General features: G+C 35.4%; 1 protein-coding gene across 3 annotated transcripts in view; it reads left to right on the plus strand.

Annotated features, from left to right (window-relative positions):
• The window catches only part of si:ch211-1i11.3 (mitogen-activated protein kinase kinase kinase 5), a 51,325-nt gene that overhangs the window by 2,860 nt on the left and 28,465 nt on the right, over positions 1-20,000 (plus strand). For all 3 annotated transcript variants that reach the window (XM_061915114.1, XM_061915112.1, XM_061915113.1), the window contains exons 2-9: positions 1-48; positions 4,822-5,009; positions 5,109-5,277; positions 8,460-8,566; positions 12,768-12,938; positions 13,014-13,126; positions 16,325-16,484; positions 16,548-16,698. The exon at positions 1-48 is cut by the window's left edge and continues 92 nt beyond it. In XM_061915114.1, coding sequence (XP_061771098.1) covers positions 1-48; positions 4,822-5,009; positions 5,109-5,277; positions 8,460-8,566; positions 12,768-12,938; positions 13,014-13,126; positions 16,325-16,484; positions 16,548-16,698 — 1,107 coding nt within the window. The remainder of the gene's footprint in view (positions 49-4,821; positions 5,010-5,108; positions 5,278-8,459; positions 8,567-12,767; positions 12,939-13,013; positions 13,127-16,324; positions 16,485-16,547; positions 16,699-20,000) is intronic.

Genomic DNA, 20,000 nt, shown 5'->3' on the forward strand with positions numbered 1-20,000 from the left:
ATCATCCTCTACCGCTACAAAGAAGACTCGGACATGCAGGCTGTCAAGGTACCATCAAAGTCCCCCAGGGTTCAGTCGTGGGGGCCCCGCAGTATTGCCTAAAACACAAATACAATAAATGACTAAATCAGATCTATATTCATAATTGTTCCATTCATAAGTGTTGCAGCAATGTTGGCTTTCTACACTCAGTGGACACTTCATTCATTACTCTGACACAATATACCGTATTTCAGGGGTGCCCATTACGTCGATCGCGAGCTACCAGACGACCGCAGGGGGTGTGTCAGTCGATCTCGAGCCAGGCTTTTAAAAAAAATAGACCTAAAAATGAGTGATCATCAATCTTCACCAAGACGTCACTTAAATGACATTCACGGTACCGGAGGGTCTTGTGAGATGACGCTGGCTGCTGCAAGATCATTATTATGAAAATATGACCGAGAGGAAGGCGAGAAACACTTTTTATTTCAACAGACTCTCGCGCCGTACCTTCCGTCAAAACTCTAAAGGCCGACTGCACATTTCCTATCTTCACAATAAAAGCCCTGCTTCATGCTGCCTGCGCTAACTAAATACAGAGTCTCGGAAAACTGGCGTGCACAAGCGATCCCTCAGAAAGCTGGCGTGTACATCACTTGTGCACGCCAGCTTTGCGAGACTCTTATTTTGTTAGCGCAGGCAGCATGAAGAAGGGCTTTTATTGTGAAGATAGGAAATGTGCAATTGGCTTTAGAGTTTTGACGGGAGGGACGGCGCGAAAGTCTGTTGAAATAAAAAGTGTTTCTCGCCTTCCTCTCTGTCATTTTTTCATAATAATGATTTGGCAGCAGCCAGCGTCATCTCACAAGACCCTCGGGTGCCGTGAATGTCAATCAAGCAAGCTATGGAATTTGCCGCCAATGTTTTTTTTGTAAAATGTATGGAAGCTGGATGAATTAGATGCCAAAAACCAACCACTTTCATGTGGTATTGTACAACTTTTTTTCTCCTCCATTTGAAAATGTGGGCGTTCTCATCATTACTGTCTGATTCCAATCAATGCAAGTCATCAGAATCAGGTAATACACCAACTTATATTCTTGTCTTCGTGAAAGAAAGACATCTATATGTGTTACACATGATTGTATTATCATTAAACACATTTAACTTGTTTACAAAAATGTCTCTTTCATAAATAAATAAATATAAATGATATATATAAATGAGGTAGATCCCCTCGAGTTGGTCAATTGAAAAGTAGCTCGCCTGCAGAAAAAGTGTGGGCACCCCTGCCGTATTTCCTTGAATTGCCGCCAGGGCGCTAATTAATTTAAAACCTCTTCTCACTCCGGTGTTTACCAAGGGCATGCGGTAAAGGCAAGCATGCGCTAATTATTTTAAAACCTCTTCTCACTCCGGCGCTTACCAAAGGCATGTGGTAAATTTAGGCCTGCGCTTATGAATTTGAATGTAATGTAAGGATACCATCATGAAAAGCACATTTAATAAAAAAAAAACATTATTATGGTCTTACCTTTACTTATAAATGAAGACCATGCGCAGCTCCTTCTGATCAAGAGCATCGATAACTTGTTTATAGAAGTCTTCCTTATCTTTCTTCAGTTTTAAAAGTCTCTCTGTCTCGATGGAGATCTTCCTTTATTACCTCCTGCTTCCTTTGAAAGTCCAGTTTAGAAAACTGTTTTATTTTAGATATGTAATCCTCCATGTTAAAAGTGCAAGCGAGAGGAAAAAATAAACGATCGCTGCTCACTCTTGCTGCTTGTTGTCACTTCTTCTATAGCCGAGTAGTCGCAAGAAGGATCACCAGCGCCCTCTACCACCAGGAGGCGGGAGTCATTTAATGACTCATATTTGACACACGCAGCTACGGTATATTAATAAAACATAGCTGCTTACTGTTCTTTTTAGCATATTCAATAGCTTGGACCTTAAATCCTACTGAATAGCTCTTAATCTTCTTCCCTTTATGCGGTTTCAAATTATTGAAATCAGCCTCCTCCATTTTGAAAATGATGACAGGTGAAGAGTCACTCGTGACGTGACGAGTTTGACCCGGGGTTAGTCCTGAGCCGGCGGTAGTGCTAAACATGCGCCAATTATTTTGCGAAACGAGTTTGACCCGGCAGTAATTCTAGGCAGGCGCTTACTATATATTTGGCGGCAATTCAAGGAAATACGGTAATTCAAAATGATTTATGGAGGCTATAATGCCCTATTTGGATTTCCACACTGTAAAGTAGTCAATTTTTTTTCATGTATTATTTAAAAATATACAGTACAGGCCAAAAGTTAGGACACACCTTCTCATTCATATGTTTTCTTTATTTTCATGACTATTTACGTTGTAGATTGTCACTTAAGGCAGTGTTTTTCAAGCTTTTTTGAGCCAAGGCACATTTTTTGCATTGAAAAAATCCAGAGACACACCACCAGCAGAAATCATTAAAAAACGTAACTCGGTTGACAAAAAATAGTCGTTGTCGCAATTGTTGGATATGACTTTAAAGCATAACCAAGCATGCGTCACTATAGCTCTTGTCTCAAAGTAGGTGTACTGTCACCACCTGTCACATCACACCCTGACTTAATTGCACTTTTTTGCTGTTTTCCCGTGTGTTGTGTTTTACTTTAAGACTCCTTTCTGTCATGAAGACAAGAATATAAGTGGGTATGATTGTGATGACTTGCATTGATTGGAATCAGACAGTAGTGATGATAACGTCCACATTTTCAAATGGAAGAGAAAAATAAGTCCTCCTTTCCGTCCAATACCACAAGAAAGTGCTTGCTTTTTGCATCTTATTTGTCCAGCTTCCATACTCCTTTTTACACACTTTACAAGAAATACATTGGCGGCAAACTTCGTAGTTTGTGCATGCTAGCTTTCTGAGACTCTTATTTTGTTAGGACAAGCAGGATGATGCAGCGCTTTTATTGTGAAGACAGGCAGGAACTGTGCAGTTGGTCTTTAGAGTTTTGATGGTAGGTCCGGCGCGAGGGTCCGTTAAAATAAAAAGTGTTTCTCGCCTTCCTGTCGGTCGTTTTTTCTTAATCTGGCAGCAGCCAGCATCATCTCACAAGACCCTCGGGTGGCGTGAATTTCAATCAAGTGACATCTTGGTGAAGATTGATGGTCACTAATTTTTAGGTTTATTTTTTCAACGCCTGGCTGGCGATGGACTGACACACCCTCGGCCATCGACCGCTAGCTCGCCATCCACTATGGACTGGACTCTCACTATTATGTTAGATCCACTACGGACTGGACTCTCACTATTATGTTAGATCCACTATGGACTGGACTATCACATTATTATGTTAGACCCACTATGGACTGGACTCTCACTATTATGTTAGCTCCACTATGGACTGGACTCTCACTATTATGTTAGATCCACTATGGACTGGACTATCACATTATTATGTTAGATCCACTATGGACTGGACTCTCACTATTATGTTAGATCCACTATAGACTGGACTCTCACTATTATGTTAGACCCACTATGGACTGGACTTTCACACTATTATGTTAGATCAACTATGGACTGGAGTCCCACACTATTATGTTAGACCCACTATGAACTGGACTCTCACTATTATGTTAGATCCACTATGGACTGGACTCTCACACTATTATGCTAGATCCACTATGGACTGGAGTCCCACACTATTATGTTAGAGCCACTATGGACTGGACTCTCACTATTATGTTAGATCCACTGTGGACTGGACTCTCACTATTATGTTAGATCCACTATGGACTGGACTCTCACTATTATGTTAGATCCACTGTGGACTGGACTCTCACTATTATGTTAGCTCCACTATGGACTGGACTCTCACTATTATGTTAGATCCACTATGGACTGGACTCTCACTATTATGTTAGCTCCACTATGGACTGGACTCTCACTATTATGTTAGATCCACTATGGACTGGAGTCCCACACTATTATGTTAGACCCACTATGAACTGGACTCTCACTATTATGTTAGATCCACTATGGACTGGACTCTCACACTATTATGTTAGATCCACGATGGACTGGAGTCCCACACTATTATGTTAGACCCACTATGGACTGGACTCTCACACTATTATGTTAGACCCACTATGGACTGGACTCTCACTATTATGTTAGATCCACTGAGGACTGGACTCTCACTATTATGTTAGACCCACTATGGACTGGACTTTCACACTATTATGTAAGATCCACTATGGACTGGAGTCCCACACTATTATGTTAGACCCACTATGAACTGGACTCTCACTATTATGTTAGATCCACTATGGATTGGACTCTCACACTATTATGTTAGATCCACTATGGACTGGACTCTCACTATTATGTTAGATCCACTATGGACTGGACTACCACTATTATGTTAGATCCACTATGGACTGGACTACCAGTATTATGTTAGATCCACTATGGACTGGACTACCACTATTATGTTAGATCCACTATGGACTGGACTACCACTATTATGTTACACTATGGACTGGACTACCGCAATATTATGCTAGACCCACTCGACATCCATTGCATCCGGGGTCACCCACATCTGCGGTCCTCTCCAAGGTTTCTCATAGTCATTCACATTGACATCCCACTGGGTTGTGAGTTTCCCCTTGCCCTTATGTGGGCTCTGAACCGAGGATCTTGTTGTGGCTTGTGCAGCCCTTTGAGACACTTGTGATTTAGGGCTATATAAATAAACATTGATTGATTGATAACTTCCAAATGATGTGGTGCATGATTGTCAAGTCCAAATGTTCCTCTGAGTTGTCATCCTCGTGTCTTGTAGGAGCAGTGTGGAAGTTACACCTTCCTCCCGTACGTGGTGACGCCCCAGGGCAAGGTGTTTGCCTGCGATGGCGCCATGATGACCGGCATCAAAGAGCTGATGCAGCCTGGTTTCCAGCTGGACTCTCTGCTCACGCCGCTGGTAGACAGGCTGGTGCACGTGCTCAACAACGTGCACGTGCAGTCCAGGTCCGGGCCTCTCCCAAAATACCGTCGTCTCACATTACACCTGCCCTTAGTGTGTTTGATGTCACCTTTGTTGTCTGTGGACTCACATTGTATCCACAGCGAGTACTTCCGAGAGTCCATACGGCACGAGATCCGCATATCCAGGGAGAGGTTTAGTGGTCAGGCCCTGAGCGAGGAGCTGGGCCGCATCCAGAAGCGTTTGGACAGCGTGGAGCTGCTGACTCCTGACATTGTCTTGAACCTGCTGCTGTCCTACAGGGACATCCAGGTTGGATTGAATGATTGATTGAAACTTTTATTAGTAGATTGCACAGTTCAGTAAATATTCCGTACAATTGACCACTAAATGGTAACACCCCAATAAGTTTTTCTACTTTCTTAAGTCGGGGTCCATGTTAATCATTTCCATCCATCCATCCATCCATTTTCTACCGCTTATTCCCTATCGGGGTCGCGGGGGGCGCTGGCGCCTATCTCAGCTACAATCGGGCGGAAGGCGGGGTACACCCTGGACAAGTCGCCACCTCATCGCAGGGCCAACACAGATAGACAGACAACATTCACACTCACATTGTCACCGACGTCCCACTGGGTCATTATTGTCACCAATGTCCCACTGGGTGTGAGTTTTCCTACCGAGGATGTCGTGGTGGTTTGTGCAGCCCTTTGAGACACTAGTGATTTAGGGCTATATAAGTAAACATTGATTGATTGATTGATTCACACACTAGGGCCAATTTAGTGTTGCCAATCAACCTATCCCATGATACAAATATATACTCTCAGCATAATACAGTCATCACACAAGTTAATCATCAGAGTGTATACATTGAAATATTTACATTATTTACAATCTGCGGGGTTAGGTTTGGTGGAAATCAGTATTTCAGTCATTGGAGAAATGAACATTGTAACAGTGTAGTTCTGACTTGGTGGGATATGTACAGCAAGTAGTGGACATAGTGAGCTCAGAAAGCATAAGAACAAGATATACATTTGATTATTTACAATCCGGGGAGGTGGGATGTGGACGGGGGAGGGTGTTAGTCTAGGGCAGGGGTCGGGAACTTTTTGGGCTGAGAGAGCCATGAAAGCCAAATATTTCACAAAGTATTTCCGTAAGAGCCATATAACATTTTTCAACGCTGAATACAACTAAATTTGTACATTTTTGAGTATGACAAACATTTGTAGAGTATAACAAGTCTAACAACATTGTTATTATAAAAGTTAACCAATAATACATATAACACTTCTTACTATTAATGCGACATCTTGAACTGGTGTGGTAGAAAACGGATGGTTGGATTAAAATGCATGAAAATGTTTTATAATTTGAACGTTATTTTTGAAACTGTGATTACCAGCGGAATTATTCATTACTTATCGTGTTAAGCAATGTCAGCTAAGATTTATCTGAGAGCCATATGCAGTCATCTGGCTCTAGAGCCATAGGTTACCTACCCCTGGTTTAAGCATTAGACACCTTTTTACCTGCACAGTGCCTCCCGCTGTTTCCCGCGTCTACAAAGCAATTAGCTACCAACTGCCACCTACTGATATGGAAGAGTATTACATGGTTACTCTGCATAGCTCGGTTGGTAGAGTGACCGTGCTAGCAAGCTGAGGGTTCCAGGTTCGATTCCCGCTTCCGCCATCCTAGTCACTGCTGTTGTGTCCTTGGGCAAGACCCTTCACACACCTGCCCCCAGTGCCACCCACACTGGTTTAAATGTAACTTAGATATTGGGTGTCACTTTGTAAAGCGCTTTGAGTCACTAGAGAAAAGCGCTATATAAATGTAATTATCTGAGAGCCATATGTAGTCATCAAAAGAGCCACATCTGGCTCTAGAGCCATAGGTTCACTAGCCCTGGTCTAGGGTTGCAGTTTCCTGGAGGTGTTGTTTTAGTGCAGTTTTGAAGGAGGATAGAGATGCACTTACTTTTCCACCTGTTGGGAGTGCATTCCACATTGATGTGGCATAGAAGGAGAATGAGTTAAAACCTTCGTTAGATCAGAATCTGGGTTTAACGTGGTTTGTGGAGCTCCCCCTGGTGTTGTGGTTATGGCGATCATTTACGTTCTGGAAGTAGTTTGACATGTACTTGGGTATCGGAGGTGTAGCGGATTTTATAGACTAGGCTCAGTGCAAGTTGTTTTACTCTGTCCTCCACCCTGAGCCAGCCCACTTTGGAGAAGTGGGTAGGAGTGAGGTGGCAGCTGGTAGTTAGATGCTTTGTAGATGTCGGGAACATGTCGTGTAGGACGACAAGGGTTTGTCGTCGTATCTAATGCTTATGCCAAAAATAAACCAAAGGTGAGTGCCCCTAAGATAAGGCATTGAAGCTTAGGGAAGGCTATGCTGAACGAAACTAAAACCAAACTTGCTGAAAAGTAAACAATTACAGAATGCTGGACGACAGCAAAGACTTACTGTGCAGCAAAGATGGCGTCCCCATCCGAACGTGACATGACAATCAACAATATCCCCACAAAGAAGGATTAAAACAACTTAAATAGTCTTGATTGCTAAAACAAAGCAGATTCGGGGAATAGCGTGTAAGGAAGACAGGAAAAGCCACCAAAATAGGAGCACAAGACAAGAAGTAAAACACTACACACAGGAAAACAGCAAAAAAGTCCAAATAAGTCAGGGTGTGATGTGACAGGTGGTGACAGTACACCTACTTTGAGACAAGAGCTATAGTGATGCATGCTTGGTTATGCTATAAAGTCATATCCAACAATTGCGACAACCACTTTTTACTGTCAACTGAGTTTAGTTTTTTAATGATTTCTGCTGGTGGTGTGCCTTTGCATTTTTTCAATGAAAAAAATGTGCCTTGGCTCAAAAAAGGTTGAAAATCACTACTGTAAATGGACAAACAGTAGTGCTGTTTTTTATGTTAAAATAGAATTTTACTATAAAATTTACATTTATTTTTTTACTGTAAAAAAATAAGCATTTTTACAGTAAAATTTTGGCACCTGACCCACCAGTTTGTATTATTGTAAACGGCACCACAGTTTATCACAGTAAAAAAAGTACTGTTTTTTCATTTGGACAAAAATGCTGTAAAAACAACAGTAAATTTCACAATTTTACCGTAAAATCTATTGCTACTTTTATATAGCACAACTTGGATAACTTGCATTGAAATCATTATTATCAGTATTTATTTCTATTTAAAAAATGGTTTGAATGTTTGATCATATATTTGTGCATAATTAAACAATATTTAAGTTAACATAATTTGCGATTACATGGAGTACTCATATATTTTTTCTGCCGAAATAGAAAGAAAGAAAACATTTAGTAAAAAAAAAAGTTATAGTACTTTATTGATACATGTTATTTCCAGGCTTTTGTGGGCCAAATAAAATCACGTGGCGGGCCACATCTGGTCCCCGGGCCTTGGGTTTGTAACTGTGACATGTTTTTCTCAGAACTACGATGCAATGATCCAACTGGTGGAGATGCTGAACAACTTGCCCATGTGTCTGGTGGCCAGACATCAGAACATCAAGTTCCACTACATATTTGCTCTAAACAGGTACGCACACTCTGCCTGTTTATTTGAATTATCCATCCATCCATTTTCTACCGCTTGTCCCGTTCGGGGTCGTGGCGGGTCGCCGGAGCCTATCTCAGCCGCATTCGGGCGGAAGGCGGCGTACACCCTGGACAAGTCGCCACCTCATCGCAGGGCCAACACAGATAGACAACATTCACACTCCTAAAAAAAAAATAATAATAATAATGAAAAAAATGTGTCGTAAAAAATGCTGTACATGGAAGAAAAATCAGATTTTATGTCATAAATCAATTCTGTTTATTTGAATTAATAAAAACATTTAAAAAAAAAAACTTAAAATTAAAAAATGTGTGGCAAATTTGCTATACATGGAGGAAAAAACAGGTACAATAAAATAAAGTCAGTTTATTGAATTACAAAAATAATAATAATGAAAAAAAATGTTCGTACAAAATGCTGTACAAGTAAGAAAAATCGGATTTTATGTAATGAATTAATTCTGTTTATTTGAATTAATAAAACATTTAAAAAAAACCTTAAAATTAAAAAATGTGTGACAAATTTGCTATACATAGAGAAAAAGACATCTACAATAAAATAAAATCAGTTTATTTAATTACTAAAAAATTATAATGAAAAAATGCGTCATACAAAATGCTGTACATGGAAGAAAAATCTGATATTATGTAATTAATTCTGTTTATTTGAATTAATAAAAACATAAAAAAACAACTTGTTAAAAAAATGTGTGGCAAATTTGCTATACACAGAGGAAAAAACAGGTACGATAAAATACAATCCGTTTATTTAATTACTAAAATAATAATATTAATGAAAAAATGTGTCGTAAAAAATGCTGTACACGGAAAAAAAATCTTATATGTCATAAATTAATTCCGTTTATTTGATTTAATAAAATCATAAATAAATAAATAAAAATGTTTGGCAAATTTGCTATACATGAAGAAGAAAAACGGTACAATAAAATAAAATCAGTTTATTTAATTACAAAAATAATAATAATGAAAAAAATGTGTTGTAAAAAATGCTGTACACTGAAGAAAAATCTGATATGTCATAAATTAAGTTTATTTGATTTAATAAAAACATTAATAACTCTTATAATTATAAAATGTGTGGCGAATTTGCTATACATGGAGAAAAAAACAGTTACATTAAAATAAAATCAGTTTATTTAATTATTAAAATAATAATAATGAAAAAAATGTGTTGTAAAAAACGCTGTTCAAAAATCAGATATGTCATAAATTAATTCTGTTTATTTGATTTAATAAAAACATTAAAAAAAGCTTATAATTAAAACATGTGTGGAAAATTTGATATACATGGAGAAAAAAACAGTTACATTAAAATAAAATCAGTTTATTTAATTATTAAAATAATAATAATGAAAAAATGTGTTGTAAAAAGCGCTGTAAATGGAAGAAAAATCAGATATGTCATAAATTAATTCTGTTGATTTGATTTAATAAAAACATTAAAAAAAACTTATAATTAAAATATGTGTGGAAAATTTGCTATACATGAAGGAAAAAAAAGGTACAATAAAATCAAATCTGTTTATTTAATTACTAAAATAATAATAATGAAAAAATGTGTTGTAGAAAATGCTGTACACGGAGGAAAAATCTGATACGTCATAAATAATTCTGTTTATTTGATTTAATAAAAACATTTAAAAAAAACGTATAATAAAAAATGTGTGGCGAATTTGCTATACATGGAGGAAAAAACAGGTACAATAAAATAAAATCAGTTTATTTAATTACTAACAAATTATAATAATGAAAAAAATGCGTCATACAAAATGCTGTACATGGAAGAAAAATCTGATATTATGTAATTAATTCTGTTTATTTGAATTAATAAAAACATAAAAAAACAACTTGTTAAAAAATGTGTGGCAAATTTCCTATACATAGAGGAAAAAACAGGTACGATAAAATACAATCCGTTTATTTAATTACTAAAATAATAATATTAATGAAAAAATGTGTCATACAAAATGCTGTACACGGAAGAAAAATCTGATATGTCATAAATTAATTCTGTTTATTTGAATTATTAAAAACATAAATAAATAAATAAATAAATAAAAATGTGTGGCAAATTTGCTATACATGAAGAAAAAAACAGGTACAATAAAATAAAATCAGTTTATTTAATTACTAAAATAATAATAATGAAAAAAATGTGTTGTAAAAAATGCTGTACATGGAAGAAAAATCAGATTTTATGTCATAAATCAATTCTGTTTATTTGAATTACTAAAAACATTTAAAAAAAAAAAACTTGAAATTAAAAAATGTGCGGCAAATTTGCTATACATGGAGGAAAAAACAGGTACAATAAAATAAAGTCAGTTTATTGAATTACTAAAATAATAATAATAATAATGAAAAAAATGTTTCGTGCAAAATGCTGTACAAGTAAGAAAAATCGGATTTCATGTGATAAATTATTTTGTTTATTTGAATGAATAAAGATATTAAAAAAACAAAACACTTTTTATTAAAAAATGTGTGGCAAATTTGCCATACATAGAGAAAAAGACAGGTACAATAAAATAAAATCAGTTTATTTAATTACTAAAAAATTATAATAATGAAAAAATGCGTCATACAAAATGCTGTACATGGAAGAAAAATCTGATATGTAATTAATTCTGTTTATTTGAATTAATAAAAACATAAAAAAACAACTTGTTAAAAAATGTGTGGCAAATTTCCTATACATAGAGGAAAAAACAGGTACGATAAAATACAATCCGTTAATTTAATTAATAAAAGAATAATATTAATGGAAAAATGTGTCGTAAAAAATGCTGTACACGGAAGAAAAATCTGATATGTCATAAAATAATTCTGTTTACTTGAATTAATAAAGACATAAATAAATAAATAAATAAAAATGTGTGGCAAATTTGCTATACATGAAGAAAAAAACAGGTTCAATAAAATAAAATCAGTTTATTTAATTACTAAAATAATAATAATGAAAAAAATGTGTTGTAAAAAATGCTGTACACTGAAGAAAAATCTGATATGTCATAAATTAAGTTTATTTGATTTATTAAACACATTAAAAAAACTTATAATTAAAAAATGTGTGGCAAATTTGCTATACATGGAGAAAAAAACAGTTACATTAAAATAAAATCAGTTTCTTTAATTATTAAAATAATAATAATGAAAAAAATGTGTTGTAAAAAACGCTGGTCACGAAAGAAAAATCAGATATGTCATAAATTAATTCTGTTTATTTGATTTAATAAAAACATTAAAAAAGCTTATAATTAAAACATGTGTGGAAAATTTGCTATACATGGAGAAAAAAAAGGTTACATTAAAATAAAATCAGTTTATTTAATTATTAAAATAATAATAATGAAAAAATGTGTTGTAAAAAACGCTGTAAATGGAAGAAAAATCAGATATGTCATAAATTAATTCTGTTTATTTGATTTAATAAAAACATTTAAAAAAAACCTATGATCAAAATATGTGTGGAAAATTTGCTATACATGAAGGAAAAAAAAGGTACAATAAAATAAAATCTGTTTATTTAATTACTAAAATAATAATAATGAAAAAATGTGTTGTAGAAAATGCTGTACATGGAGGAAAAATCTGATACGTCATAAATCTGTTTATTTGATTTAATAAAAACATTTTTTTTTTTAAACTTATAATAAAAAATATGTGGCGAATTTGCTATACATGGAGGAAAAAACAGGTACAATAAAATAAAATCAGTTTATTTAATTATTAAAATAATAATAATGATGAAAAGAATTTGTGTTAAAAACATGCTGTACACGGAAAAAAAACCTAATATTATTTTATAAATAAATTATGTTTATTTAATATAAAGATATAAATAATAACAAACAATGTCATCTATACGGCATTTAACCCTAAACTAAATTAATCTGCGTATGCGTAATTTGCTCAGGGAGTAAAATTCTAGCACATATTGAAATGTAAAAAAGTAACTATTTCAATTACTTAAGAATTGCCATTAATGATAAATCAATAATAACAATAATACTCGTGAACGAATGTGCGGTATGGAAATGCTACACATGGAGGAAAAAACTGATATAATACAATAAATTCATGTTATTTGAATGAATAAAAACATACAAAAAAAAATTGTAATCATTTATTGAAAAAAATAATTGTGGCTACCCTACCAGGAGGAATAAGCCGGGGGATCGCGCCAAAGCTTTGGAGGAGATCCTGCCCATAGTGGAATCGGGTGGCGTGGTGGTCTCGGACGTCTACTGCCTGTGTGGGCGTGTCTACAAAGACATGTTCATCAGCTCGGGTTTCACCGACCAGCACAGCAGAGATCAGGCCTGCTACTGGTATGGCTTTAATGAGTACTGCACTACTCTGATAGTAGTACTACTCACCTTTCCTGCGTCTCGGTGTATCTGTAGGTATGGAAAAGCCTTTGAGACGGAGCACACCATTCACTCGGGCATCAACAACGTTGTCCTTCTGATGGCGGCGGGACACGAGTTTGACACCTCCATTGAGCTGCGTAAAATAGGTGATTATTCACTGATTACATCATGTTTTCTTTCTTTCAACATTCTTAGTTATATTCTAACATAAAACATATCATTTAATGCATGAAAGAAAACATTTAGCAGGATTCAAGCAAAGTGATTCTTAAAAATAAATTCATATACAATTGTTCCTCATCTCATTGCGCTTCATTTTTTGTCTTTAAGTATATTGTATTTTTATCTTAAATTAAGCATTTTCAAGCATACAAATGGCTTAATGAGGTATAATATCAAAACTACAGTATTGGCCACTTAAAGGGACCAGAACCAATGAGAGTGTGCTGTTCAGTATCGTAACCACTGATTGGCTAAGCCTCAGACAGCATTCATTCCCGCCTTTACAAGTATAAAAGTGACCAATTGGGTGTTATGCCATATCCAGAGTGCTGTAATAATGTTAAAACCTATATTTACAATGGTGGTTTTCTCTAGCGACGAATGTAGTCGATTTATAATTAAGCATTCCTACTTTGCAAAAATGTATTTACCACAGTCGGGTTCAGAACCAATTAGCAGCAATAAACAAGGGTTTACTGTACACTATGTGGCTAAAGGTCAGGGGTCCTATGAAAAATCAACTTACAGTCACATCGCAATTTATATATGTGAATGTATATGTACAGTGTGTATATATGTATACACACATATATATACATGCACACACACATATTCAAAAACATACATACATACATACATACATATATATATATATATACATACACACACATATATATACATATGTGTGTATATATATATGTATATATATATATGAGTGTGTGTATGTATATATATATATATGTGTGTGTATGTATATATATATATATATGTGTGTATGTATATATATATATATATGTGTGTGTGTATGTATGTATGTACACATTAGTGTGTCTGTCTGTGTGTGTATGTCTATATATGTGTGCATGTAAATATGTGTGTATGTTTATACATATATGTATATATATATGTATGTATGTATGTGTGTGTATGTATCTATATGTAAATATCTATATGTTTGTGTGTATTCATATGTGTATGTATATATATGTGTATGTATGTACTGCATGTATATATATTAGATGTGTATATATATATGTACATATATGTACAGTATGTATGTATATATGTATGTGTACTGTACATGTTTATATATGTACGTTTGTTTATATATGTGTATGTATGTATGTGTATATATATGTTTGTATATATTTATATATATGTATGTGTGTGTATATATATATATATATACACACACACACTGTATATGTGTGTTTGTATGTATATATGTGTGTATGTGTATGTATGTATAAATGTGTGTATGTGTGTATGCGTATATATATGTGTGTGTGTATATATGTGTATGTATGTATATATATACATATGTGTATGTATATATGTGTGTTTATGTATGTATACATGTACTTTATGTATATGTATATGAATGTATATATATGTATGTATGTATATGTATGTGTGTATATATATATATATATATATATATATATATGTGTGTGTTTGTGTATATATATTTTTACATACATGTACAGTATGTGTATATGTATATACATGTGTATGTACGTATGTTTATATATTTTTACATGTGTGTATGTATATATATATATATATATATATATATATATATATATATATATATATATATATATATAATAAATCAAAAAGCACATATAAGAAACAATGTAAATATATGTATGTGTATAAATATATATGTATATTTATTCATTTATTATTGCATTTGTTTAATAAATTAATACAAAAAATATAAACAACTGTTATTGATATTATTATTATTGATACTGTTGCTTCTTTATAAATGTTGGGTTTTCCTTTTTTTAGTATTGTAATTGTATGTCTGTAAGTAGTATGTCTTCCCAATTTTTTTGTAAATTTCTATCCTAAGTATTGTAAAACTGGAATTCGGTCAGAGTTGGAGTTGCTTTATTTTCCGTCATTAGATTGATTAACTTTCTGCGATTTTGGTTAGTAAAATTTTTACAAATTACATTTTTTTCAGGCCAACAATGTGCAACAATTAAGATTCCAGAAAGAACTATAGCATAGGATAGGTTTTATTCATCCCACAAGGGGGAAATGTTGTGGTTGCCGTGCAGATACAGCAAGTCTCCAAAACAGATAAAACCCATGAAAACGAGAGGGAAACATCTAGTAACACAAAGGTCATAAAAGACATTAAAAGAGCACAGAGCTGATACAGAGATGATGTAGTCCTGATGGCTTCATCTGGCCGGGATCTTCAGCTCTCACTGGATCGGTTCGCAGCCGAGTGTGAAGCGACTGGAATGAGAATCAGCACCTCCAAGTCCGAGTCCATGGTTCTCGCCCGGAAAAGGGTGGAGTGCCATCTCCGGGTTGGGGAGGAGACCCTGCCCCAAGTGGAGGAGTTCAAGTACCTAGGAGTCTTGTTCACGAGTGGGGGAAGAGTGGATCGTGAGATCGACAGGCGGATCGGTGCGGCGTCTTCAGTAATGCGGACGTTGTATCGATCCGTTGTGGTGAAGAAGGAGCTGAGCCGGAAGGCAAAGCTCTCAATTTACCGGTCGATCTACGTTCCCATCCTCACCTATGGTCATGAGCTTTGGGTCATGACCGAAAGGATAAGATCACGGGTACAAGCGGCCGAAATGAGTTTCCTCCGCCGGGTGGCGGGGCTCTCCCTTAGAGATAGGGTGAGAAGCTCTGCCATCCGGGAGGAGCTCAACGTAAAGCCGCTGCTCCTCCACATCGAGAGGAGCCAGATGAGGTGGTTCGGGCATCTGGTCAGGATGCCACCCGAACGCCTCCCTAGGGATGTGTTTAGGGCACGTCCAGCTGGTAGGAGGCCACGGGGAAGACCCAGGAACCGTTGGAAAGACTATGTCTCCCGGCTGGCCTGGGAACGCCTCGGGATCCCCCGGGAAGAGCTAGACGAAGCGGCTGGAGATAGGGAAGTCTGGGCTTCCCTGCTTAGGCTGCTGCCCCCGCGACCCGACCTCGGATAAGCGGAAGATGATGGATGGATGGATGGAAGAGCTGATACAACCAGCTGCCACTTCAGCGGCGCCATTTCTACATACAAATCAAAGCAAAACAACAATAAACTTCTGTCCACGTAATGTACATGAATAGTCCCCAGCAGTTATTAATGTTCACTGATGTGTTTCTAGGTGTGACCATAAGCACTCTGCTGGGCCGTAAGGGAAGCCTGGAGAAGATGAAGGACTACTGGGACGTGGGCTTCTACCTCGGCGCCAACATCCTGGCTAACGTGCACAGGAAAGTCATTGAGGCTTCAGAGAAACTCTACAAGCTCAAGGCTCCCATATGGTGAGGCCCACGTCCGAAGGTCAGATTATCGATGGAGTACCATCTTCATTTCACTTCTCTCAGGTACGTGGCGTCCGTGATGGAGACGTACATTCTGTACCGGCAGTTTGCCAAGCCTCCCGAGGTGAAGTCTCCCGAACAGGACACGGTGGATTTCTGGATGGAGCTTCTGTTGCAGTACTGTAAACCCAACGTCTGCACCGAGCGCTGCCCGGTGAGACAACTTTGTACTGCAGACGTCTTTGCTCCCTTTGTGTCGTGCCTGATGCTAATGGCTTAGATTCCTGTGCTCATTTAAATAACATCCAGCAATATAATAACCAACCCACAATAGTGCAATAGTAAACGCAATGAAAATGTGTTTTGTTAAAATGATATTAGTAGTCCAAACAAATGAACAAAGTAGGAACTAGTTTTGTACCTAATGTTCGAAATGTCACATTCTTCTAGTAACAAACAAGTAAACAATAGAATACCATTTAGGACAGGGGTCTGCAACCCAAAACACTGACAGAGCCATATTGGACCAAAATTACAAAAAAATATATCTGTCAAGAGCCGTAAAAAATGAAAGTCCATATATAAGTGTTATAATGAAGGCAACACATGGTGTAAGTGTCTATATTAGCTATATTAGCCTGCTATCAAAATGACTTTAAAAGTCTTATATAAGTGTTATAATGAAGGCAACACATGGTGTGTCTATATTAGCTATATTAGCCTACTATCAAAATGACTTTAAAAGTCTTATATAAGTGTTATAATGAAGGCAACACATGGTGTAAATGTCTATATTAGCCTACTATCAAAATGACTTTAAAAGTCTTATATAAGTGTTATAATGAAGGCAACACATGGTGTAAGTGTCTATATTAGCCTACTATCAAAATGACTTTAAAAGTCTTATATAAGTGTTATAATGAAGGCAACACATGGTGTGTCTATATTAGCTATATTAGCCTACTATCAAAATTACTTTAAAAGTCTTAAGTAAGTGTTATAATGAAGGCAACACATGGTGTAAGTGTCTATATTAGCCTACTATCAAAATGACTTTAAAAGTCTTATATAAGTGTTATAATGAAGGCAACACATGGTGTGTCTATATTAGCTATATTAGCCTACTATCAAAATGACTTTAAAAGTCTTATATAAGTGTTATAATGAAGGCAACACATGGTGTAAGTGTCTATATTAGCCTACTATCAAAATGACTTTAAAAGTCTTATATAAGTGTTATAATGAAGGCAACACATGGTGTGTCTATATTAGCTATATTAGCCTACTATCAAAATGACTTTAAAAGTCTTAAGTAAGTGTTATAATGAAGGCAACACATGGTGTAAGTGTCTATATTAGCCTACTATCAAAATGACTTTAAAAGTCTTATATAAGTGTTATAATGAAGGCAACACATGGTGTGTCTATATTAGCTATATTAGCCTACTATCAAAATGACTTTAAAAGTCTTATATAAGTGTTGTAATGAAGGCAACACATGGTCTAAGTGTCTATATTAGCCTACTATCAAAATGACTTTAAAAGTATTATATAAGTCTTATAATGAAGACTACACATGGTGCAAGTGTCTATTTTATCCTAATATCAAAATGACTTTAAAAGTCTTATATAAGTCTTATAATGAAGGCAACACATGATGTGTCTATTATTAGCTATATTAGCCTACTATCAAAATGACTTTAAAAGTCTTAAATAAGTGTTATAACGAAGGCAACACATGGTGTAAGTGTCTATATTAGCCTACTATCAAAATGATTTTAAAAGTCTTATATAAGTCTTATAATGAAGGCAACACATGATGTGTCTATATTAGCCTACTATCAAAATGACTTTAAAAGTATTATATAAGTCTTATAATGAAGACTACACATGGTGCAAGTGTCTATTTTATCCTACTATCAAAATGACTTTAAAAGTCTTATATAAGTCTTATAATGAAGGCAACACATGATGTGTCTATTTTAGCTATATTAGCCTACTATCAAAATGACTTTAAAAGTCTTGTATGAGTGTTATAATGAAGACAACACATGATGTAAGTGTCTATATTAGCCTACTATCAAAATGACTTTAAAAGTCTTATATAAATGTTATTATAATGAAGGCAACACATGATGTGTCTATATTAACTATATGAGCCTACTATCAAAATGACTTTAAAAGTCTTATATAAGTGTTATAATGAAGACAACACATGATGTAAGTGTCTATATTAGCCTACTATCAAAATGACTTTAAAAGTCTTATATAAATGTTATAATGAAGGCAACACATGATGTGTCTATATTAACTGTATGAGCCTACTATCAAAATGACTTTAAAAGTCTTATATAAGTGTTATAATGAAGGCAACAAATGATGTAAGTGTCTATATTCGACTGAGACTTAGACAAACTTTATTGAATCACAAGGGAAATTGTTCTTGGAAAACATAAGTGATTTCAAAAAAGCAAGAAAAGTTGAGAATAATGTCAAAAATAAATTAAAATGAAGGAAGTCAAAGGAATATATAATAGCCTACTATCAAAATGACTTGTGTCGTATGCTGAAGCAAATATGCGTTGACAGAAATGTTGAAATGTAATTTTTATCTTTTACATTTTTACAACATTAGAAACCATTAGTAAATCGGATGCTACTCCCGGAAATAACTGTCTCAGAGTGGCCAAAGGTATAGATGTGTGTGTCCAAGTTAAAGGAAACAGCAGACTGTCTCCTTTTAGATTTATTACAATCTTTGGCAAGCTGGGTAATGTTTGCTGTGGTCTGGAACAAAATGGAGATAACTCCTGGAAATAACTGGTTCAGAGTGGCCAAAGGTATAGATGTGTGTGTCCAAGTTAAAGGAAACAGCAGACTGTCTCCTTTTAGATTTATTACAATCTTTGGCAAGCTGGGTAATGTTTGCTGTGGTCTGGAACAACATGGAGATAACTCCTGAAAATAACTGGCTCAGAGTGGCAAAAGGTATAGATGTGTGTGTCCAGGTTAAAGGAAACAGCAGACTGTCTCCTATTAGATTTATTACAATCTTTGGCAGGCTGGGTAATATTTGCTGTGGTCTGGAACAACATGGAGATAACTCCTGAAAATAACTGGCTCAGAGTGGCAAAAGGTATAGATGTGTCTGTCCAGGTTAAAGGAAACAGCAGACTGTCTCCCATTAGATTTATTACAATATTTGGCATGCTGGGTAATGTTTCCTGTGGTCTGGAACAACATGGCCCACAAACAACTATCTGAAATGCAGCCAATATTACATACAGATACTGTGTCATCAGACATACTAAACTAAATTATATACAAAGAGAATCAATCAATCAATGTTTATTTATGTCAGTCAGCAAAATCTATATGGATCTTAAATCGGATAGGATAGACTATTTTTTATCCCACTATGGGCAAGTTACATTGTTGCACTGCTGCTTTTTACATACAGTAACAAAAATAAATCGTAATGAAATAGTAATAAATACTACACTAATATATTGTTAA

This window comes from Nerophis ophidion, linkage group LG11 (assembly GCF_033978795.1).
Source record: "Nerophis ophidion isolate RoL-2023_Sa linkage group LG11, RoL_Noph_v1.0, whole genome shotgun sequence".
Taxonomy (NCBI): domain Eukaryota; kingdom Metazoa; phylum Chordata; class Actinopteri; order Syngnathiformes; family Syngnathidae; genus Nerophis; species Nerophis ophidion.